The 24,237-nt window shown below is 37.2% G+C and overlaps 1 protein-coding gene across 1 annotated transcript; it reads left to right on the top strand.

Moving 5' to 3' along the window:
• The first annotated feature begins 6,504 nt into the window (after positions 1-6,504).
• LOC143629794 (uncharacterized) lies at positions 6,505-9,065 on the top strand. The gene is made up of 8 exons (XM_077098970.1): positions 6,505-6,672; positions 6,793-6,982; positions 7,040-7,200; positions 7,282-7,671; positions 7,812-7,897; positions 8,007-8,083; positions 8,202-8,500; positions 8,979-9,065. Exons 1-8 carry the CDS (start codon positions 6,505-6,507, stop codon positions 9,063-9,065), a joined length of 1,458 nt encoding a protein of 485 aa, XP_076955085.1.
• Positions 9,066-24,237: the final 15,172 nt, after the last annotated feature.

Raw genomic sequence — 24,237 nt, 5'->3', positions numbered from 1 at the left:
GAACTCATCTCGAATCTCTTCTTCATTACCTACTTAAAGTCTAAACATAAAGCAATACTAGTGGAACCAGAAATGATATTGTCCACATAAATCCAAACCAAGATCAGATCTTTCCCAATAGTTTTAAGGAACAAAGTCTGATCGATGGTCCCTCGCTTATACCCATGTCCCGGTAGATGAGCCGTTAAAGTGCCATACCATACCCGAGGAGCTTGATGAAGACCATATAGAGCTTTGTCTAACTTGTAGACATGAGTAGGATGCTTCGAATTGATAAAACCCGGTGGCTGGTCCACATATATCTCCTCCTTTACTTCTACCAATAGAAACGCCGTCTTGACATCCATTTGATAAACCGTGAACTCCATGTAGGAGGCATGTGCTAAGAAAACCCTGATGGACTCAAGACGAGACACTAGCGCATACACTTCAGTGTAGTCTAAACCTTCAACTTGACAAACACCACGAACCACAAGCCGTGCTTTGTTTCGAACATTAACCCTTGTGTAATCTTGCTTGTTACAAAAACCCCATCGCGTATCTAAAGCCTTCTTCCCGACGGGCAACTAAACCAATCTCTAAACCTTGAGTTTCTCAAACTGATTTAATTCTTCATGCATGGATTCCACCCAACTTGGTTCTTGCAAAGCCATTTCAACAGACTTGGATTCAATCTGAGAGATGAAACAGGAATATAGACAACTGTTGATATGTCCTGTTTGACTTCTGGTTGAGACACCTGATTCAAGGGGACCTATGACATTTTTGATTAGATGAACCCGTTGAATTCTTGTTAGAACAGAATGATCAGAATGGAACTGGTAGCCGGTAGATTTTTTGAATCTTCAAGAAGTTCAGAGAGAGAGAGAGAGAGAGAGAGAGAGAGAGAGAGAGAGTTCCTCCATCCAGATTCTGCGGTACTATGCGAGTACGAGGTACTTGCAATATATATTCATTTTGTATGACATCTGAAAATAGAGTGCTACCAGAAATCCAACGGATGGCGCTCTCCTCCTCTACTGATGAAACATCGGCTACATGAGTCTCAGCCGTGTGTAATTCACATACTTCAGGAGACTTTTGTGAAGAGAAAGTCACAGTAACATTTCTTGTTGACTTGAAGACAACGGCTAAGCAATATCAGAAGATTCTGACGGATCTATACACAGCACTGAGACTTTTGAAAATCAGCAGAGATGACTTCTTCTTCATCAATAACATTCGAAATCCCTGCACCTGAGTTTTCTGCATCAACAACTGGAAACACATTAAATGGCTTAAATAGTTCATTTTAATCGAATAACCAGTCAAGAACGACACGCGCATCGGTCTCATTCCCCTCTAGCAAACGCACATCATAAGATTCCACACTATGCTTCGTTGCCTTGTTGTAAACTATGTAGACAGTGCGACCAACATACCCAACAAAATAGAAATCATCAGCTTTAGCTACAAACTTATGAATCGCTTCGAGATTTAGCAGAGTGCATGGACATCCAAAAGAACGAAAGTGTGCTACAGTAGGCTTGTGACCTTAAACAATTTCATAAGGAGTCTTCATCTGTGATTTTTTAATCAACACCCGATTTTGAACGTAACAAGCGGTGTTGACTGCTTTAGTCCAGAAGAACAGAGGTAGCTTCGAGTCACACAACATAGTACTTGCATCTTCAATTGGGGTTCTATTCCTTCTCTCATCTACGCCATTTTGTTACGGTGTATGAGCTGAGCTATATTGTCTAAGTACTCCCTTTTAGGCACAAAAATAATTCAACATTGAGTTCTTGAACTCCGTGCCGTTGTCACATCGAATTCCTTTTAGCTTTCGATTGAGTTGATTCTCCATTAGCACCACAAAATGCTTTATCAATTCTGCAGTTTCACTCTTATCTGACAAGAAAAACACCCAAGTACAATGTAAGTAGTCATCAGTAGTAACCAAACAATAAGAGCTGTGAGAAAGACTCAATACGTGAACTAACCAAACAAGTCCATATGAAGCAATTAAAAACCAAGGAGATAGTATTGACCAGTTTTGTTTTGTGAGATTTACGATGATGTTTGCCCAAAGAACAAGCTACACATTCCTCAATTGTTATAAAATCTTTGACAGGCAAACCACTGACAATGTTGTTTTTAGCAAGACGGTTTAAAGTTTTAAGACGATGCCAAAGCATGGCATTATGTTCCAACACTTTTGAAAATAAACATGTGATTTCATCTGGAATATTTTTATTCATGTCGATCACGTAAGCATTATATTTTCTTTGTGATCGAACAAGAACCCGATCTTCTGGTATGATGATACCTGGTTTTAAAATTAGACACTCTTTGTTTGTGAAATGAGTTGAAAAACCTTTATCACAGATCTGCGAGACACTGAGCAGACTGTGTTTCAATTCTGGAACAAAATTAACATTCACAAATTTAAGAACACCATTACTTACAGTACCCTTCTGTGTGATCTTTCCTTTTTCTCCTCCTACAAAGGAAACATACCCTCCATTAGATATCTGAATGTCGTGCAGTTGAGAAATCTCTCATGTCATGTATCTAGAACAACCACTATCAACATACCAAGGTCTGATGATATTCCTTGACAGCTTTCCTGCACGATGTGCGAGATTTGTTAGTTTTTGGTACCCAGTCCATAGTAGTGCTGGGCAAGACTGATTCATCCATGCATGTTATGGATTGCCATGACATGTCTTCCTGATTATCTAAGATCGAGCAGGAAGATTTTGATAACTCGGACACCGAAGATTTGGGCAACCATATATAGTCGGGTTTTAAGACTTTGTGACTAACATAAACGGTTGACTTTATCTCCAGTTTGTAGACGGAAGTCACGTTGGATTTTGCTTTCCAGATCGATTTTGATCTAGAGGCCGAGCTTGGTATCGGGACCAAAATTGAGTTTCCATCAAGCTTTTGAAACACGGCGGGTTTAGTCTGATGGGAATTCAACCTTTCAGCCTTGTTTCTTTTCCAATCACCGTCAGAGGGATTTGCCTTGTAATACCTTGATTTATTAGAATTAAATTTATGGAAGGTATTTCGAGGCATATTCCTTTGATTATGTCTGTAGTATGGGAGAAACGGACGATGTGGGCAATTTCTAGCAATGTGACCAGGAATGCCATAGTTAAAACATGTTTGGCTTTTAATGTAAAAATCGTTGTGGTCTATTCCTGGTCTTGACCTGTTGTGTGAGCCAGTTTGTCCCGCTTTGTACTTAACACTTAATTTATCACAATTATGAATACATGAACTTCCTTCTTTAAAAACCTTAGGTGATAACCGTTTATGCAAACTTTTATTTTTATCAAATATATTTGAAACCAAACCACCAGTTTTAAAAGATTAACCACACAATTGCCTTTGCTCTTAAAAAGAAAGCCCACACAAACATCGGTAGCAATAGAATTCAAAATAGGCAAATTAATAGAAACATTTGAGTTAATGTCTTTATTCTTCTAAAGAGGTAAATCATCCTCCTCATCAGTCTAATCCTCAATTATTACTTCATCTGCACATGAAGCAAACACATTAGTATCGTTCGCTCTCAATGTTGGTTCAGTAGATTTAACTAGACTATGAACAGTTTTGCCATTTGCAGTCGACTTGCCGTACTTCATGAACGGTTCCCTTGCTTCCTCTTCTTTAGAGAGAGGAAGCCCTGTGTAATTATCATTATATGGAGGAGGAACCACACTATACCGAATTCCCTCACCCTTGTTCTCATTCCATTTTTTTTTCAATCATAGACTCAACAACAACACTAGAGACATCGAATTTCTTAAACTTAAATTCAGCATTTTCAAATTTATTAGTTAACTTAGCGATCTCCAACTTAGAAGTGTCTAACTCTGCGGTTAGCTCGGAAATTTTCTGCTTAGCATCTAAATGGTGACAACATTTTATGCTAAAATCTGTTTGAAGTTTTGGGAAATCCTTTTGTTGTGCCTCTAGTTTATCTTTTAAAGAATTTTCAAGTTTCTTAAGGGTGAAGTTTTCATGTTTTATGCCCTCCATTTCTCTAATCAGATTACTATTGTGAGCTCTATATAAGTCTACCTAATTAATGCACGATTAAGAACACGATTCAGAACTTACCTCATATGAGCTTGAAGAAGTAGAGGCCATGAAAGCAAACTGAAGATCCTTTACTTGCTCCTCTGCATCGTTCTGTTCTTTAGTAATATCAATCTGAGCAAAGTTAGCAGTCTGATTGTTGAAGTTGAGTGCTGCCATCTGGTCATTCTAGTCAAACTGTTGAGCCACCAATCCTTGCTCATTCTCTCTAGCCACAGCTGCATTTTCTTTTCTAATTCTATTAACCGAAACCAGTGCCTTTTCCCTGTTCACCTCCTTAGCAGGATTCATGCGTTCACGAGCAAAGTGACCCGGCTGATGACAGTTATAACACCGCAGAGTCTATTTATTGAATCCCACTTTCTTTTTGGCCGAAAAATTCAAGTTGTTTCTACCTGTTCTCTTAGTAAACTTCTTTGCTCTAAACACAACCATGGCTATTTGCCAAGATATATCCATTTCCTCTACATCATCAGGATAGATTTGATCCAACTCAGCAGCTACAACTGGTTGAACTAGATCTCTAGCAAGAAAAGCATTGTAGCAATTCATGAAGCCTGCCATTAAAGCAATGTTTTCCTGCGTCTCCTTTGAAATAGCAGGAACATGAGTAGGATTAGGGATGGAAACTGGCCGGGTTTGGACCGGGTATTGGTAATCCCATGCCCATACCCGTTTGTAAAACTGTGTCCCAAACCTGACCCATTACCCGTCGGGTATTTGCCGAGTAATTACCCATCGGGTATCGGGCATACCCGCGGGTATCGGGCATACCCGCGGGTATCGGGCATACCCGTTGGGACTTTCAAGTACATTTTTTTATTCGTTATAATTATTTTATACATCTTATTCATACAGCAAAATGGTTTTCAAAAGATTGTGTTTGTGAAAGGTGAGACCTCTGAAGCACAAAAAGAGGATATCTTTACAAGACAATCAAATGATGAATTTTACAAACATAAGGCTGAAAGAGAAAATCAAGAGATTCATGATTATTCCATTAACAAATTTGTTGATAGGAGAAAGTGTTTCGTTGCAATGAGGAAGGACACTTGTTTTATTTGTGTCCTAAAAGATTTTGTCAAGAGGGTAAACATGTGGTGAATAAAAAACCATATTTAAAAGTTCCTGTGGTTAAGCCTACACCTCCACCTGTTAACATTTTAAAAAGAGGTGTAGACAAGGAAGTGGTTAAAAAGATTTTTGAAGTGGGTGAATCTAAAAAGGCCAAGAAAAATGATAGTTTTTAAATAAAGAAAGGTTCTGTTGGTCAGAAATGGGTGGAAAAGGTTAAAACTAATGAACAAATTGTTAACCCACCTGATAAACAAGTTGTTAAATCAACTAATCAAGGTTCTGTGTTTATAAATGATCAAGTGGTTGAACAATCTGATGGGTCTTTAAATGTGGAAGTTAATCATCTTGAGGAACAATTTGTTTCATCAAGTTCATGTTTGTCTGATGATTTATTGTTTGATATTGAATATGATGATTTTGAGGGTGTTTTGAATAAAAAAATGAAACAACCTAAGACCAAGAAGGCTTGGGTTTCCTTGTTTCACTAACGGCTTATTTCTGTATGGGCTCTCAAGATCAAATGATTCTTGTTGGATAATGGATAGTGGAGCCTCTCGCCACATGACTGGAACTCTTCATCTTTTAAAGAATGTCCAATCTATTCGTGGAGGGTATGTGGGATTTGCAGGAAATCAAGGTGGTCAAATTGTTGGAGAAGGGATGTTATCAAATGGGAAAGTAATGTTTGAAAATGTAAACTATATCACTGAGTTAGAGAATAACCTACTGAGCATATCTCAAATCTATGATAAAGGCTTTTTAACTTATTTCACAAATCAAGACTGTTTGATTCTCAAGCCAGGTTTTAAAATTCCAGATGAGTGGATTCTAATGAAGGCACCAAGAGAAAATGATATTTATGTGTTGAACATGAATGTTGTTTCATCAAGACAAGGCATTGTTCAGTGTTTCGTAACCAAAGCATCTGAAAGGAATCTGTTCTACGGCATCGTCGCATGGGTCACATCAATATTCGGAAAATGAATTTTCTTTTTCATAATCAATTAGTTGAAGGAGTGAATCTTAAAGGTTTTCATTAGAGTTCTGAGTGTTTAAGTTGCAAGAAAGGTAAACAAAAGAAAAAGTCACACCCGACAAATGCTGTGAACACAATCAACTTACCGTTTGAAAGGGTTCATATGGACTTTGGGACTGTGAATGTGAAAAGTATCACTGGGGAACTGTACTATTTGGTGGTCACTGGTGATTATTCCCGTTTCTCATGGGTAATGTTTCTTGAGTCAAAGGATGAAACGTTAGACAATTTGATGATCTTATTCAAAAAGCTTGAAATGTTATAAAACTTTCTAATACGAAGAATTAGAAGCGACAATGGCACCAAATTCAGGGAAAACTGTATGCTTCAATATATTAATGATTCGGGGTATTCTTCATGAGTTTAGCATTCTTTATACACCACAACAAAATGGTGTTGCTGAACGAAAGAATCGTACTCTAATTGAAACAACTAGGGCGATGTTGGCGGATTCGAAGATACCTGTGAGTTTCTAGCTTGAAGCTGTTACCTCTGCTTGTTATACTCTTAACCGTTGCCTCACTGTAAAGAAGTATGGCAAAACCTGTTTTGAGCAACTTAATAGACGTAAGCCTACATTGAAGTGGCTTGAGCCGTTTGGATCCCAATGCACTGTTCTGGATCCTAATGGTAAATTTGGTTCAAAGTCTATGGAAGGTTTCTTCGTGGGTTATGCTAGTCCTTTAAGAAGAGTATTTTTACCTAGCATCAACCGTATTGTGCAAGTACAACATGTGGATTGTCAAAGATATGCAACTCCTATTCAAAGAAAAGGTGATACCTGGATGTTTGACTATGATAGTTTGTGAAACTGATTCTCTTTTCCTGAAGAAGAAACTTGTGATGAAATGGCCACAATACTATTTCAACAATCGTCTGGTGAACAAGAAGTTCCAATCTTTAGTGAAGATCAGATTCTTGATGGAAATGCTCATGTGGATGATACACCGGTAACACCTTCTTTTGACGATAATGGTGATGATCATACTGATGTAATTGATTCGTTGATTCAAACATGATTTGATCCTGTTATTTTTGATCATGTGATTACCACTCCTGTGCTTTCGGATGAGGTGATTACTAATGAAAATGTCACGAATCTCCCGGCTGATGTGATAGTTCCTGGTGAAATTATGCTTCGAACTTTATCATATCATCCAGAAGACAATATCATTGGATATCTGAACACTGGTGTTCGTACTCGTAGTCAACTGGATGAAGGTTTAAGCTGTTATTACTCTCAAGTTGCCCCTCTTCAAAACCGGTTCTCATTTAAGTGTTTTATTTCACAAATCGAACCGAAAACATACAAGCAAGAATTAACTGAGGAGAGTTGGGTAAATGCAATGCAAGAGGAATTGCTGCAATTTAAAGGCTTGGAGTTTGGAAGCTTGTATATTTACCAGAGGGTAAAAGGTGCATTAACACAAAGTGGGTGTTCAAATGCAAACGAGATGAAAATGGTATAATTGTCAGGAACAAGGCTCGATTAGTGGGTTTGCGGTATAATCAAAGAGAAGGAATTGATTTTAATGAGGTCTACGCTCCCGTTGTTAGACTTGAAGCAATAATTTGAATTTTCTTAGCTTTTGCATCCTGGAAGGGATTCAAGTTCTACCAGTTGGATGTGAAGTCTGACTTCCTGAATGGTAAACTAGGTGAAGAAGTTGTTGTTGGAAAACCACCGAGGTTTGTCGATCCTATTTTCAAAGAAAAGTGTATCTACTCGATAAGGCTTTATACGGTCTTCATCAAGCCCCGAGAGCTTGGTATGATACGTTGTCTCAACACTTGTTAGACAAAGGTTTTCTTCATGGAACCGTAGACTGTACACTCTTCACAAAGGAGGTGGATGGACATTTGCTGATAGTCCAGGTCTATGCGGACGATATTATTTTTGGGTCAACGAATGATGCTCTGTGTAGAGATTTTGAGGAGGTTATGAAATAAAAATTCGAAATTAGCGCTATGGGAGAGTTGAAGTTTTTCTTAGGTTTGCAAGTCGAACAAGAGTATGATGGAATCTTTATTCACCAGACAAAATATGTTAATGATATCCTTGAAAAGTTCAACATGGCTGACTCATCGCCGAGTAGCACTCCTATTGCTGTGAATCATGGAATTGGTCCTGATCCTACCGGAGAAAAGGTCGATGAAACACTCTACCATTCCATGATTGGTTCCCTCATGTATCTTACTGCATCTAGGCCAGACATATCCGACTTGTCCTTGTGCCCGATATCAATCATGTCCAAGGGTCTCTCACCTAACGTTGGTGAAGAGGATACTTCGGTATCTTAAGGGGAATCCAGGGGTCGGTCTTTGGTAACCTCGAGGCAATGTATTTGAGCTAAGAGCTTTTTTGGATTCGGATTATGGTAGTTGCAAGCTGAATGCCAAATCTACCACCGCCGGCTGTCAATTCTTTGGTAGTAGGTTGGTGACATGGCAGTGTAAGAAGCAGATGACTGTCGCTATCCACTTGTGAAACCGAATATGTAGCTACTTCTAGTTGTTGTTCTCAGGTTTTGTGGATACAACAACAATGCGTGACTACGGTTTGAATTTTCTTACTACTCTTGTTTTTGTAGATAATACTGCTGCCATTTCCATAACTAAGAACCCGGTAAGTCACTCGAAAACTTAACATATTGATATCCGATATCACTTCATCCATGACTGTTACGAGAAGAAGTTGATTACCATGGATAAAATTCACACCGATAAGAAAAAAAGCTGATTTTTTTAATAAAGCTTTCGATAAAAACAGATTTTTGTATTTGTTAAGGTTAATGGTATAAAGTCTATGGGCGGTGGGAAAAAAAGTGATACCGAGGTTATGGATTCCCACCTTTGAGTAATCATTCACCGAGTCACATTTTATTTGTAAATAGTTTCTTTAAATGGGTTTTAATTTTAGGGGGAGAAATAGGTTTGGGAAAAATACAAAAAGATTGTGATTTCAGTTTGTATAGATTAAAACAAAAACATTCAAATATGGCATCTCGCTGAAAATTATGTCAGTTTATTATATTCAAAGGACATATATTTTCATATGTTTGGTCCTTATATCTAATTGTAAATATTCATGAGAGCCATTTACATGAGAATGGACAGTAACTGGGGCGTTTGGTAAAAATTCAAAAACAATAGAAAATTGCTCCTCATAATGAGTTTTGAATCATAAAAGGAAAATGATAGTACATTGAGTGTCATGTTCCAAATCCGGTAAATTGAAGTATAAAATTCTATTGCTTAATGTTCGGTGTATGGGTAGGATTTTGAACAAACTAGTAAGAGAATAAGTGATATAAACATAAATTTCCATGTTGAAAGATGGGTTAGTATTCTAGCAAAAGTCTTGGTAATGAAGGCACGCCATACTCAAGCCTTATGTTTCAATAGATCGCAAAAATAAATTATTAATAAAGTGTTTTAAGCGTCTTGTACATGGTCTACACTTCAACAGTGTATGGTTTTATGACCTTCAATCCTGTATTAATGGGATGCATTAGGTTGCTAGAGCCATGAGGTCTTTATGCAGATTTCATTTAGGTATTCGAAAGAATATTTCAAATCCTGCTCAAGCGAGCGAACCCTTGATAAGTCATTAAACTTGATCACTATGTACAAATGTACAAAATTTAACTATTGACTTGATCAAAAATTTTAGTCATACATTTGTTCCTCCCTTGCGCGCGTCTTAATACCATTAAAAAACAGACCCCAGGGGAATACGATGTATGTAACCTGACAGATGAAATCGTGCATACTCATCCTTGGCAAATGAAGCTTGGTGTATTGCTTGATAACGGGGGTATGCCTCGTTGTGGAAAGCCATTGCTATGTTTGCCAAAAGTTAAAATTGTTTAAAAAGTTTTGATCTACTGGTTCTAAGGTTTAGGTTAAATTGGGATGACATGGTAAAAATCAAAATAAGCCTGAATCAAGATTAGAAGCTTATCATGTTCTGATATTTTGTGCTTAATTGAACCATAATCATATCACTGATGTCTCTGAATCTTTTGTTACAAAAGTTTAAGTGTACAACAATATCCCTAACCGACTTAAGAAAAAACATAACAAAACTGAAAACCGTGATGGAAGAACTGATTGATCAATATAATTCCTTGCTCAACTCAGAAATATATGTGTTTCAGTATTATTTGTCTTTTTGATTTATTCTGTTTTGATTACATGTTTTTTAAAAATAAAAAAAATAAAAAAAAATTTATGAGTTATTTTTTTGACTTTGGTGAAAGGTAATTCAGGTCTGGATATCCAAGAATCGGAATCGAGAGTTTGTTTTCTGACAAACTTTTTCAATATTGGGATTTAAATGCTTTATAGAATTGATCGAGGTCATTAACTTGGACTTGGTTATATTCTAATCAAAATTTTATAATTGGTTTCAAAGCCAAGGGCTCGTGTGTATTTCTGGATCAAACACTTCAATTCTTGTTAAAAGATTATTCAAGGTCATTAATTTGGACTTGATTTGAATAATGTGTGAAAATTTGTTTTAAATGGGTTTTAAATGGAAAAAATGTCAAAAGTCTAATGACTTATACGGACGTATAAGTCAAGTTGTGTTATGGACGTATAAGTGTTGGTATAAAAGGATGTTATACGGGTTAGTCTCTTTTTTCTTAAAAATACATATCTTTCTTGAGACTTACACGCTAGTTTATTTTTCAAATATTTGGTCTGTAAATCTGTGTTTTGTGTGCTCATTGTATTTGCGGTTGATTCACACACTGCAAATATCATTCAAGGTATAATTTCTTGCTGCTTTGAAAGACCTGTGAAGGGTTTATCGAGTTGAACAGTAACTGTTGAGTTTTTGGTCTTATTTGGACTGAAATCGATTTTAATCCATAGGGGTTTGGTTTGTTTGTGATTCTCGATATGTTTCCGAACCTTTTTGTCTAAAAATCAGTTGTTTGTTGTTGTCTGATTAGTTCAATGTGATGTTTGACCTAGTTGATTTTCAAATGTATAAGTTTGTTGAACTTATACGGCGTATAAGATCAAATTACTTATCCACTTGATGATCTTATACGATGATTGGGTTATATGGTTATTAGACTGTATACGTGAACTGAACCGTTTATGATAAAATATAATATTAATAGAATGTTCTAGTGGGGTTACTGTTCTCACGAATTTCAAAATTGGCCGACAAAATGGTGGTTCTATATTAATATGTCAGTCTGAGTTTACTTCTTTGTATACTTATAAACAACTGCATAATACTTTTGTTTATACTTGAGTTTTCTCTGGATCTGCATATTATTTCTGTTAATATTTGAGTTCTTTCCGAGTTATAGATATCAATGTAAGATTACTGATTTTTCCAGTGCATGTGTCTGCAAGTCTGAAACTAAGTGTTAAAACAGTTTAATAGTGTCATTTTGTATCCGTTATTGTTTAGTGACTATGGTTTCTTTTACATATTGCGTATGAAGATTGCCGAGGAAGATGATTCAGAAGATTATAAAGTGTTGATTTGGTCATGGATTTGCAAGGAAAGGACGATTGGAAGATCACTAGAGTTCGGTTCAAGTCTAATATCTGTAAACTAGTGGAGTTTTTCCTATTGTATCATCTGTTCGATTCTCGGATAGATGATCTGAATCTATGATGATGATTCCGCAAAAATTTTAGTCATCATCATTTGTATAGATTCGACTGAGGTTAACAGACTGGATCTTCAGGTGCCTGGGTGCTGCCAAAACATCCATGGGTAATTTGATAGATCCAAACTTTCAAGATTAAAACGACCGAGGTCTACAATATCTTTAGTTAGACGAAATCAAAGTTAGTATTTTTATTGTAATTTAGATCTAGCATTATCCAAGGGGAGTTTGTTAGAGCATTTTTGTCTAATGCTAGGTCTAGTGGGCTTAATATGTCATTTTGTATTTTGTATAGGGATAAACTGCCATTAAGTGAAACTGTGTAAAGTGAAACGTATAAGTAAGATGACGTATAAGCTTATACGGCTGTATAAGCTTATGCGGATCCTGATCTTATATGTTGTCACTAATATCCTATATATGGGATTTCTCTTGTTAGGTTCATATCAGTTGGAACAATTGTAATTAAGTTTGTGCTTTCAAAGTTATATCAATATACTGAGTATTAAGAGTGTTTGTGTTGTAATCGCTTTATGATATATTTCCGCTATATCATATCGTATAGTAAATATATTCTTTCGGTCCTAATCATTATGATTCTACGTACATGATGTTTAGCAAGATCAGGATTACGTCCTTACACATGTTAGATTGTATACATGGCCGATTTGACCTCTTGACATGGCCATGGTGAGCTTGAAAATGTCATTTTTTTGTCTTCTCTCATGTACTATCAACATGGACGTGTTGAGGGTCAACATAGCCATGTTAAGCTTCAAAATATTCTATTTTGTCTTTTCCTCTTGTTCTTGTCAACATGGGGTGTGTTAGTGTCAACATAGCCATGATTTGGCTTCTGAATTTTGTCTTTTCTTTGTATGTTCTTAACATGGTCATGCCTTCATTTACCATGGTGTGTGTTGAGTCCGTTTTCGCAGTTTTCTTTGTTTTTAGTCGTATATCAACGCGTTAAACTTTAAGGTTATATTTACCTAAAGATAGAAATTAAAAACATTAGTGATTATTTACTATAATATAATGGCCGAAATTACGCTTATTTGAAGTTATTTTAGTGATGAATATATGTATACATTTATGTACATCAAATACTCTACATCTCAGATACTACTAGAGAAGACTAGTCGCGCATCGTCATTGATAGATGTTCAGTTATGTTGATGCAAGCCATGGGATGATATCTCGATGATAGGAATAGTGGAAAATCATCATTTCGCCTTCTAGAAACCACTAGGGAACGTAATGAATGTGTTGTTTTTGTTCAAAATGGAAGTTATATTGAAAATTCTAATTGTAACACCCCAATGTTTTGGATAAAAAACAGCTAACGATAATGTATCCAAATCTGTTATATGAGTTTTAGTGCTAAATTGATAACAATGAATATAAGAACGAAATTGAGATGAACACAGTGATTTGTTGCGAGGAAAAACCCTTTGATCTTGTTCAGATCAAAAGAAAAAAACCCTGGGTGATGACAACTCGTCGATCACCAATTTATTAATCACAAAAAAGGGTTACAATGGGTGGACAATATGATTAGTATTACAACGAAATCTAAGTGTGTGTACTGCTATTGAGAGAGTTCTCTGGCGTGTGTGATTACAAAGTGTTCAATTGTGACCTAACTGATCATAAACTCGATATTTAAAGAAAATAACAACTAACAACTTTTCCTATTTTATTGGCACTACTCCCACTAGCTTAGAATTTACTATTGACCACGTGCTGGAGGTGCCTTGTAGCGAAAAAGGTGGTAGACTGAGTCTTAGAGCCGTTGCATTCATTAAATAACAACCTACACACAAGAAACAATTGTTAATAATACCAAATACCGAGGATCCGTGATCCTGACATAGCCCTGGAACTCTTCGGAAGGATAATTGATCCAGACACGTCTTCAAGAATAACATATCCTCAGTACTCAGTTATTTTTAACCCAACAAGAAGTCCTATAAATCTGCCATTATCCCCACTAAACGTGTTACAGCCATTTGACCATGTGCCATATCTTCATGACTGCAAGTTAGTGGATAGACTAAATCTTCTAACTGTTAAACCTGCTAAATACAAGACTACACATGAGAACAACCGTTAATTAGTAATAAGTACTGGGGACCCTTGATCCTGATATGATCTGGAATACATGCTAAGGATAACTGATCCAGACATATGCCAGGATAACGTATCCACCGTGTCAAATTTCTGTGCCCTAACAATTGCCCCCAAAATGGCGGTTATGATAAGATCACAGCTGTCATTTTGCCTTTGAATTCAAACTTCCTGCAAAAACATATGAGATTTGACAAGCTAGATATAATTATCAAATATCTACAGAGTTTCCTTGAAAACTTCCCTTCTGGCTATATATCCAACTCCTCTTATTCTCCCCGCACATCATGAACAGCTAGTAACACATGTTTAACCAGGATAGATGGTCCATATTTTGAATGGTGAAGTCCGGTTAAAACTGTAAGTAAGTTTAATAAACGACATCTTTTGACTATTTGCTTGTTACTTTTATTTTGAAAGTTTGTTTGATAGAGCTTTAGCTTTATTGAAAGTTTTAAGAAGTAATCTTGAGTAAAAAGTTTTAGGATAGAATATCCTTGCAAAAATAATTTAAAAATCTTAAATCCTTAAGTAAAAGGGTCTACAAAGATCTTAGCCAAATAAATGTAAATTGACAAGTAGAAATCATACCATAAGGTCTAATTAGACCTAGGTTAACATAAGTAATGATCCTTTCGTGATCCTTGTAGAAGTAAGTTATAGATTTTGGATCCATAAGACTTTGTCTTCGTGTTGAACTTAGTATATCTGTTGCAAACTTATAATATTGATCGGGATTAGACCCAACAAGCTGGGGACAAGCCCATAAAATAAACTGGGGACAAGCCTGTGCAACTGTGGACGAGCCCGTATACTGGGGACAAGCCCGTGAACTGGGGACTAGCCCAAAACTGGGGACAAGCCCAAAACTGGGGACAAGCCCAAAACTGGGGACAAGCCCAAAACTGGTGACTGGCCCAAAGATACGGATGTCAACTGGGGACTCGCCCAAACTGGGATTTAGCCCAAACGTGTTATAACGTGAAAACGTTATAAACCGGTGGTATGGTACGTCTACCGTAAATTGTAGGATCCTCCATATAGCAGAAGACAACGAAATTGTCAGCCACTAAGCGTGTACTAGTCCCGCTGCCCCGGACTATACGTTGGATAGCGTGCGCTCCATACGAGAGTGTAGAAACTCTAATTTGTAAGAAAGGTGAAAACCTTTAAACCTTATGGGATATGACCATGGGGGGTTATACCCAATCGTGGGCTAGGCCAAGGGAAATAGTAAAGTACCTTAGAGGTGAAGGAGAGGTGGCCAACCTCTTGATCATCGAACATATTACTAGAACCCTGTATTGTTACTTAAAACTTGGAAAAAATAAAACGTTAAGAATATATTATCCTCGAGTTAATAATAAGAATTTGAAAAGAATAAGTGATCAAATAGATATTAGCAATTTTAGGATCATTGATGCTATAAGAATAATCGATCCTCAGAGGATACTTGATCATGATTAAAAAAAGTAATTCTTGAGGTGGATAGCATTCCATGCTCTTTGTAACCTGTTGCCTTCCATAGTGAGCAAATGATATTTCCCTTTTCCTACTTCCGACTCAATCATATAAGGGCCTTCCCACTTGGGTGCTAGCTTTCCATCAGCCGGATTGGTTGTATTTTGGAAAGCTTTTATCAGGACTAAATCTCCTTCTTGAAATCTTATGATCCTGATGTTCTTATTGTATGCCCCAGCTACCTTTTGTTGATAAGCTGGCATTCTGATCTTGGCTAGGTCTCTGAGTTCTTCAACAGTATCCAAGTCTTCAAGGAGGATTTCTTCATTGACCTCAGGATCACGGATGCTTGTTCTGGCTGTTGGCACCACCATTTCTGTAGGGATAACTGCTTCTGACCCAAACACTAATGAGAAGGGTGTTAGGCCTGTTGTATTCTTGGGTGTTGTCCTGTCAGCCCAAAGAATATAAGGTAGCTCTTCATCCCACTTTTCTTTTCTGGATCCTAGCTTCTTTTTCAAGTTGTTGATAATGATCTTGTTTCCTAACTCTGCTTGACCATTAGCTTGAGGGTGCACTGGAGTAGAGGTAATCATCTTGATGCCCCAGCTGTCACAAAAGTTAGTGGTTCTTTTCCGGATAAACTGGGAACCATTGTCACAAATAATTTCTGAAGGGATACCAAATCTAGTAATAATATTCCTTTTAATGAAAGATATCACCTCTTTTTCGCGTACTTGAACAAAAGCTTCTGCTTCTATCCATTTTGAAAAGTAATCAGTCATAGCAAGCATGAATACTTTTCCTCCTGGTGCCTTAGGTAGTTTACCCACGATATCCATGCCCCATTTCATGAAAGACCATGATGAGGATATAGGATACATAGGTTCTGCTGGTTGATGAAGGATGTTTTCATGCCTTTGACAAGCATCACACTTCTTTGAATACTCCATGGCGTCTCTCTTCATTGTTGGCCAGAAATATCCTGTTCTCAGAATTCTAGAAAACAAATCTCTACCTTCAGTGTGATTACCACAATCACCTTCATGAAAGTCTTTGAGCACCTCTTGAATTTCAGGATCCTCGATGCATCTCAAGTATGGACCTGCAAGAGATTTTCTGTATAGCATATCATTTAACAAAATATATTGTGATACCTTGAGTTTGAAGGATTTGGGATTCTCCGTAGCTGGGATTTCTCCTGTTTGAATGTACTTATTAATTGGGAGGATCCAGGATCCTTGGCTAACTGAGGATAATGGATCCCAAAGTATGATCTGTTTGTCAGTTGTTATCTCCCCAACTTCCTGTTTTTCTATTGCTGGCGAGAGTGTATGGATGCTTGGGATCTTCGTATCTTCTGGAATTTTCAAGGATGTGGCTAAATTTTCTATGGCATCTGCCCCATCATTTTCTTCCCTTGGTACCTGTACTATACTAAAGAATTCGAAGGATTTTGCTAATTCATTCACAATATCTAAATATTTGATCATATTCTCACCTTTTACGGTATAAGAGCCGTTAAAGTGGTTAGTTATAAGTAAAGAATCCATATAAAATTGAGGATACCTGATCCACATTTGTTTGGCTAAAAGTAAACCTGCGATAAGTGCTTCAAACTCTGCCTCATTGTTGGTGGCTTGAAATGCACATGCAATGGAATTGGGTATTATGTCCCCCTGTGGCGATTTCAGTAGTATGCCTAATCCTGTTCCTCTTACGTTGGATGCTCCATCTGTAAAGAGGATCCAAGGATCCTTGGTATCTTCTAGTTGCTGTACTTCTAATTTAGCTTCCTTTTGCATGTCACTGCTGAAATCAGCCACAAAGTCTACTAGTTCCTGCGATTTGATAGCTGTTCAAGGCTCATACTGAATTTCATATGCACTCAGTTTCACAGCTCACTTGGCCATTCTACTTGATAATTCTGGCTTTTTAAGAACATTCTTAACAGGATAATTAGTTCTCAAGATAATAGTATGAGTCTCAAAGTAATGTCTTAATTTAGTAGAAGCCATAATAAGTGCAAGAATTAATTTTTCTAAATGGGAATACCTGGCTTCTGCATCTAGAAGACTCTTACTTACATAATAAACGGGATGTTGTTCCCCTTCATGATCCTTAACGAGGACGGCACTTACTGCATTACCTGAAACAACTAGGTAGAGATATAAGGATTCTCCATCCACAGGCTTCACCAGAGCTGGAGCTGAGGATAAGTAATCCTTCAAGGCTTTGAGCGTAGCCTTGTGCTTTTCCGTCCACTCAAACTTCTTATTCTTTCTAAGAATATCGTAGAAATCTTTGCACTTCTCGGAGGATCTTGAGATAAGCCTGTTGAGAGCGGCTATTCTTCCCGTGAGCCTTTGGATATCCTTGGCATTTTCAGGCGACTTCAGGTTGATGATGGCTTCAATCTGCTCTGGGCTTGCTTCAATTCCTCTTTTAGTCACCATGTATCCCAGAAACTTTCCAGCCTTAACACCAAAGTGGCATTTTTACGGATTCAGTTTCATGTTATACTGGTCAAGGATATTGAATGCTTCTTCAAGATCCCTGAGGTGATCCTCAGCCTTCTTTGACTTCACCACCATGTCGTCTATATAGACATCCATGGTTTTGCCTAACTAATCCTTGAACATCATGTTGTCCAGTCTTTGATATGTTGCCCCTGCATTTCTTAGTCCAAATGGCATAGCAATATAACAATATATGCCGGTAGGAGTCATGAATGCGGTATCCTCTTGATCAGATGGTTCCATCTGAATCTGTTGAAATCCAGAGGAAGCATCCATGAAGGTAAGCATTTCATGTCCTGCCGTTGCATCCACCATGGAGTCTATATGTGGTAACGGGAAAGGATCCTTGGGGCATGCCTTGTTTAAATCTGTAAAATCAACACACACCCTCCACTTTCCATTCTTTTTTAAAACAACAACCACATTTGCTAACCATCGAGGATACTTAACCTCTCTGATCATACCGGCCTTAAGAAGTCTTTTAACTTCTTCTTGTATGATCGTGTTCCTCTCAGGAGTGAATTTCCTTCGCTTATGATGGACGAGTTTAATAGATAAATCAAGGCCGAGCTTATGAGTAATTACCTCCTTTGAAATACCTGTCATGTCTGAATGTTTGAAGGCAAACGTGGATTTTCTTTGTTTTAGGAAGGATATCATATCCTCCTCAATTCCGCTGGGGATACTGGATCCTAGGAACACTTTCACATCTGGATACTTGGGATCCAAGGATACTTCCTTTAGGTCCTTCTCCCGAGCTTCCTGCACGTCCCTAGGATGTTGCTATGGTTGCTATGCTATAGTTTGCTTGGCTGCTGGCTTCATTGATGAAGAGTAATAGTTCTTGGCATCGACTTGGTCACCATCTATCCTTACCACTCCCCAAGGAGTTGGCAGATTAATGCATTGATGGTAAGTAGAGGCCACTACTTTCATCCCATGTAGCCAAGGCCTGCCTAAAATAACATTGCAACAAGAAATGTTATCAATAACACAGAATATTTGATATGAATCCTTCAATATAAATTGGGAGGTTGATGACCTCCAATGTCTTCTTTGTTTCTCCGCTGAAACCGACTAGCACTGATGTTCTAGGGAAGATCTCGGAATCTGGAATGTTCATCTTCTTAAGGACATCATGCTGGATGATGTTGACCGAGCTTCCACCGTCCACTAGGATCCTGCGTACATAATGGTTAGCGATAAATAAAGTAATAATTAAAGCATCATGGTGAGGATCCTGGATGTTTAGTTTGTCTTCATCATCGAAGAAAATCCTTTTGTCTGTCGTTAAAGTGGTGGATACTATTGGTCGGTCTCCGTTATCCAACTTGATCTCTTTGGCGAGCCTTTTTGCTGCGGAGAAGGAAGTTCCACAAATATCGGATCCTCCAGAGATGAAATTTACTATTCGCACGTCCAGTTCATCCTGGTGAGGATCCTGGATACTCGAATCGAAGAATATTCTCTCATCAGTTATTCGAGTAGTGGGGATGAGTGGCCTTCTTTCATCGTCCAGCTTGAACTCTTCTTTAGGACAAGAAGTTTGAAATATGTCGTAATCTCCGAAGACGAAGTTGATCACATGAGCATCTGGTGGTGGTGGTGTTGCTTTTTGTAGAAGATCTTCAGGATCCTGGATCTTGGACTTCTTCCTTACCAAGAGCTCTTTGAAGTGGCCCTTTCTTAGGAGGTATCCGATTTCCCTCCTTAAGCCAATGCATTCATCTATCATGTGGCCAAAATCTTCGTGGAAAGCACACCATTTAGACTTGTCTTTGAAGGTGGTCGTCTTCTCATTCTTTCGGGACCACCTTGCTTTTTCTCCTAGATCCTTCATGGCACAAATTAAGCCATGGGTATCCACAGAGAAACAATATTCTGAAATGCTGCGGTAGTCCTCATCATCATCATCTTCCTCAACAGCTCGAACGTTTTGATTGTTGAATTTGGAGTAGGGATTCGAGTTGTTGTTCTTTAATGAGAATCCTTGTTTCTTGTCAAAGAAATCTTGTTTTGTTTGATTCCCCAAACGATCCTGGATCCTCTTGTCATATTCCAAATGTATGAATCTGAGTGCCCTGTTTCTTACTTCATCTAGAGACCTGCAAGGAGTTATCACAAGATCATCATAAAAGGGGGAGCCCCTCTGAAGTCCCATCTTGAATGCTTCAACAGCAGTAGCCATGTCAAGATTAGGGATTTCTAGAGCTTCCCTATCGAACCTCGTAACAAAATACCTAAGGAATTCATTACTAGGTTGGATAACTCGGTATAAATCACTAGTTAACTTCTCAAATTTCTTACTACAGGAAAATTGGCTGTTGAACAAGTTAACTAAATGTTAAAAAGAAGTAACTGAAAAGGAAGGAAGACTTAGCAGCCATTTTAATGCTGATCTTGTCAAGGTAGATCCAAAGCCTTTGCACAAGCAGGCTTCTTTGAGTCTCTCAAGAATAGGATTGATCTCCATTCTTTCTCTGTATTGTGCCACATGTTCTTCAGGATCAGTGGTCCCGTCGTAAGTCTTCATGTTGGGGGTTTGGAATCGCTTCAGGATTTCAGCATCAAAGATAGGTGGAGCAAATCTGGATAACTTGTGACTTCCCTCAGGTATCTCGGGGATTGGTCGTATCACCCCGAGAACACTGGATATCATATCCTTGAGCTTATGTAGCTCATTGGCCATAGCTTGGTTGATACCTGCATCCTGCATGGAACCACGGTTAGCATCTAAGGATATTGGATCGTAAAAGTTACCTCTTTGCTGGTAGGAGGTTGGCATCCCGGATGAGTAGCTGAGGTACAAAGCGTCTGCTACAGGAGTTGGTCCACCGGAAGCGATGGTCTACATGGGGATTATATCTCCTTCATGGACCTCGGATGACCTATGACGATGAACCCCTGAGGATCCTTGATCCTGGAAGAAGGATCCTTGATTGGGGTTGAATGATCCTAATGGTTGTGAGTTGAAGGTTCCTGATTGAAGGATGGATGATCCTTGCGGGAAAGTTGAGGATCCTTGAGCTAGTTGACTCAATGGTCCCGATTGAAGGATAGATGATCCTTGCCGGAAGTATGAGGATCTTTGAATTTGCTGACCCATGGACCCTTGTTGAAGGATAGATGATCCTGGTTGAAACAGTGAGGATCCTTCAGTCTGTTGACCCATGGACCCCTATTGAAGGATATATGATCCTTGAGTAAACTGAGCCATGGATCCTGGAGTCGTGAAATCCAGCATCCTAGGCATCAAGGGAGTGTGATCCTCCGCTGGCCTCTTAGTATTCTTGAGATCTTCTATCTCACGAAGGATCCTCTGGTTAGTCTTGGTTTGCTGCTCCATATATGCTTTTACCTGCGAAAACATATTAGAAACATCATTGTTAGTACTAACCACCGAGGTGGCAGCAGTGGTTCTTGAGCTCTGGAAGACTGGCAGCTGTGTTTTGCTTCCAGCAGCGGTAGGCCGTGGTGCTCCCGTGATTGGCGGAGGCATCGGTGGCAAAGTCCTTTATGAGAGAGGAACCGTAGACGACATGGTTGATGAAGCAGAGGTTGATTGAGAGGCCATTGATAGTGATATGGGTATGAAAAAAATCAAAAATTGATAGGAGTAATATGGATTATAGCACCAATTGCCCCACGGTGGGCGCTAAATTGTTTTGGATAAAAATCAGCTAAGGATAATGTATCCAAATCAGTTATGTGAGGTTTAGTGCTAAATTGATAACAATGAATATAAGAACGAAATTGAGATGAACACAGTGATTTGTTGCGAGGAAAAACCCTTTGATCTTTTTTAGATCAAAAGAAAAAAACCCCGGGTGATGACAACTTGTCGATCACCAATTTATTAATCACAAAAAAAGGTTACAATGGGTGGAGAATATGATCAGTATTACAACGAAATCTAAGTGTGTGTACTGCTATAGAGAGAGTTCTCTAGTGTATGTGATTACAAAGTGTTCAGTTGTGACCTAACTGATCATAAACTCGATATTTAAAGAAAATAACAACTAACAACTTTTCCTATTTTCTTGGCACCCAACTAAAGCGAAAACGCTTGAGTGTGATGTACAGATTGCTCAAAACAAATGTGACACTATTAGGTGACAACATTATCATTAATTCATTTAAAGGCGTCAAGTACACAAGTTGTTGCAAATAAAGAAATTACAAGGAAATGAAAATTTTTAAATACTTATTTAAAATATCCTAAGTTTAATGTCTTCATCTGTTTCATCCTCTAATAATTGTACCTGTAATATATATATAAAATAATGTCAACTAACTTAATAGTTGGTGAGTTCGCACAGTTTAAATACTACATAAAAACCATACAATTTCATGAAAACTTGTGAAAAGAAAATAAGGGTTCTTTACACTCAAATCAAGATCCTAAATGTAAAGAATAATTGAAGGTCCTTTCCAGTTGGGATTGCCCACTAACGTACTCGGATCGGAGTCCCTTTTCCATTCGAAACATGGTCCTGAGTGCAAAGGGGGGCCTATGATCATACTTATCGAAGAAATCCATGCACGTAATCTTTGAGTAAGTAACAGGTAATCACACAAGTCCATGATGTAAATTGTAGTTTGTAATAAGAAATAATAAGCCAATTGGTTTTAAATACGATATATATATATATATATATATATATATATATATATATATATATATATATATATATATATATATATATATATATATATATATATGTTACCCCCAAAATATTTAAAAGCGTTAAAAAGAGGTGTGAAAACTCATATTTGAGATTGAAGACAACTTGAAATAATAACCGAAAGCGAGTTAACAAACCGAAGCGATCGAATCTCACGAAACTATAAATAATAACGATGATACAAAATTAAGGAGTAGCTACCGAGGTTATAAAGTTAATTAACTTGTTTTAAAGATATGTTATACTATTTTAATATGCATTTTATTATTTTATGACATTTGGTATAATAATATTATTTTAAGCTTTAACGGAATTTTAATGATTTATTAATATTTTAGTATTATTCAAGTTACAAAATTAATACTAAGTTTGAAATATTATTATGTTACGAAATTTTGGTTGTTAACAATATCTTTTATTTTGAAAACAGAAATGTTAACGACTTGTAAAGTTTAACGAACGATAAATAAATATACAATGTTTTACGAGTTTCACCGAACTTGATGAGTTTTAACGAAACTTAACGGAAATAGAAAGTTGGTTTTTAAGGGGAAAATGATAAGTTTTAGTTTATATTAAATTTTATTTAAATTAAAATAAATTTATTTCATTATTAATAATTTATAATTATTTTGTTTATATAATAAAAGAAAAAAATATTTTAAAAATATATAAACAAAACGACCTCACCCGGGTCCTTCCGTTCATACTCAAGTGCACTTACAAACTTCCGTTCATACTCAAGTGCACTTACCAACTGGCCAGCTTGATATTTGATAAATTTGTGAAAACTGTTAATTATATACAAATTATTAAAATTTATCATTTTCCTCAACATATCTAGATTCAATTCCCCAAATTCGTTCCATGTTTGTTCAATCTTTGTTAGGGGTTTTGTTAAACGGCTAAAAACTATAACGATGCTTATAACAATTACCTTGTATCGATACGAATTAACGGAGAACCGTAGTTGTCCTAATTCGGAATAAAACGAGCAAATTATAGTTTACAGAGTGTGTATTAGAAGGTCTAGATGGTTGGGATGAGTTTAGTTGCGGTTAAGGGTCCTATTAATACTATCAATTGGAGCGTATATATGTTAATTGGTCGTTATTGCGATGTTGAATGTTATCCAGTCGTTATGGCCATTATAAGGTTTGATTCACGCGGATTAGTGGGCATTAATAGGTTATTATTTGAGGATTAAGTTTTCCGATATAGCAAAAAGGTTTTGCAAGATTATTTGAGTCAACGAGCATGTTTAACGTAGCTTTATGGATTTTCGGGTTTGAAAATTAGAGAATGTTACAGGATTCACAACTTTTAGAAATTTCATCCCGAAATTAAAATAAAAATAAAATTTTAAAAGAAAACAACTAATACATGAAGTTGTTTAAAAGTTTCAGTTAATTTTAAATAATTTAATAAAAATGAATAACGCCGACTTTTGAATGACCAGAAAGACGTCACAAATGAGAAATATGACAAGGACACTTATATATAGGATGTACTAGTGGCGTATCCACCATGTACTTTTCATATTGCGTTTGTCCCATTTTTCTGAAATCATTCCAAGTTTCGAGTTATTGCACACA

The sequence above is a fragment of the Bidens hawaiensis genome, unplaced genomic scaffold (genome assembly GCF_021521415.1).
Source record: "Bidens hawaiensis isolate Kalapana, Puna unplaced genomic scaffold, B.hawaiensis_p1.1 tig00005460_1, whole genome shotgun sequence".
Taxonomy (NCBI): Eukaryota; Viridiplantae; Streptophyta; class Magnoliopsida; order Asterales; family Asteraceae; genus Bidens; species Bidens hawaiensis.
The sequence above is the reverse complement of the archived record's forward strand: the minus strand, read 5'-3'. Positions and strand labels throughout refer to the sequence as shown.

What these genes read in the sequence shown, in the direction of transcription:
- LOC143629794 (XM_077098970.1), top strand. Translation starts at nt 6,505, where the DNA reads ATGGCACCAAATTCAGGGAAAACTGTATGCTTCAATATATTAATGATT. An exon ending in TGGCGGATTCGAAGATACCT is followed by an intron (nt 6,673 to 6,792) that starts GTGAGTTTCTAG and finishes CCTACATTGAAG; the next exon opens with TGGCTTGAGCCGTTTGGATC. An exon ending in ATGGTGATGATCATACTGAT is followed by an intron (nt 7,201 to 7,281) that starts GTAATTGATTCG and finishes CTTTCGGATGAG; the next exon opens with GTGATTACTAATGAAAATGT.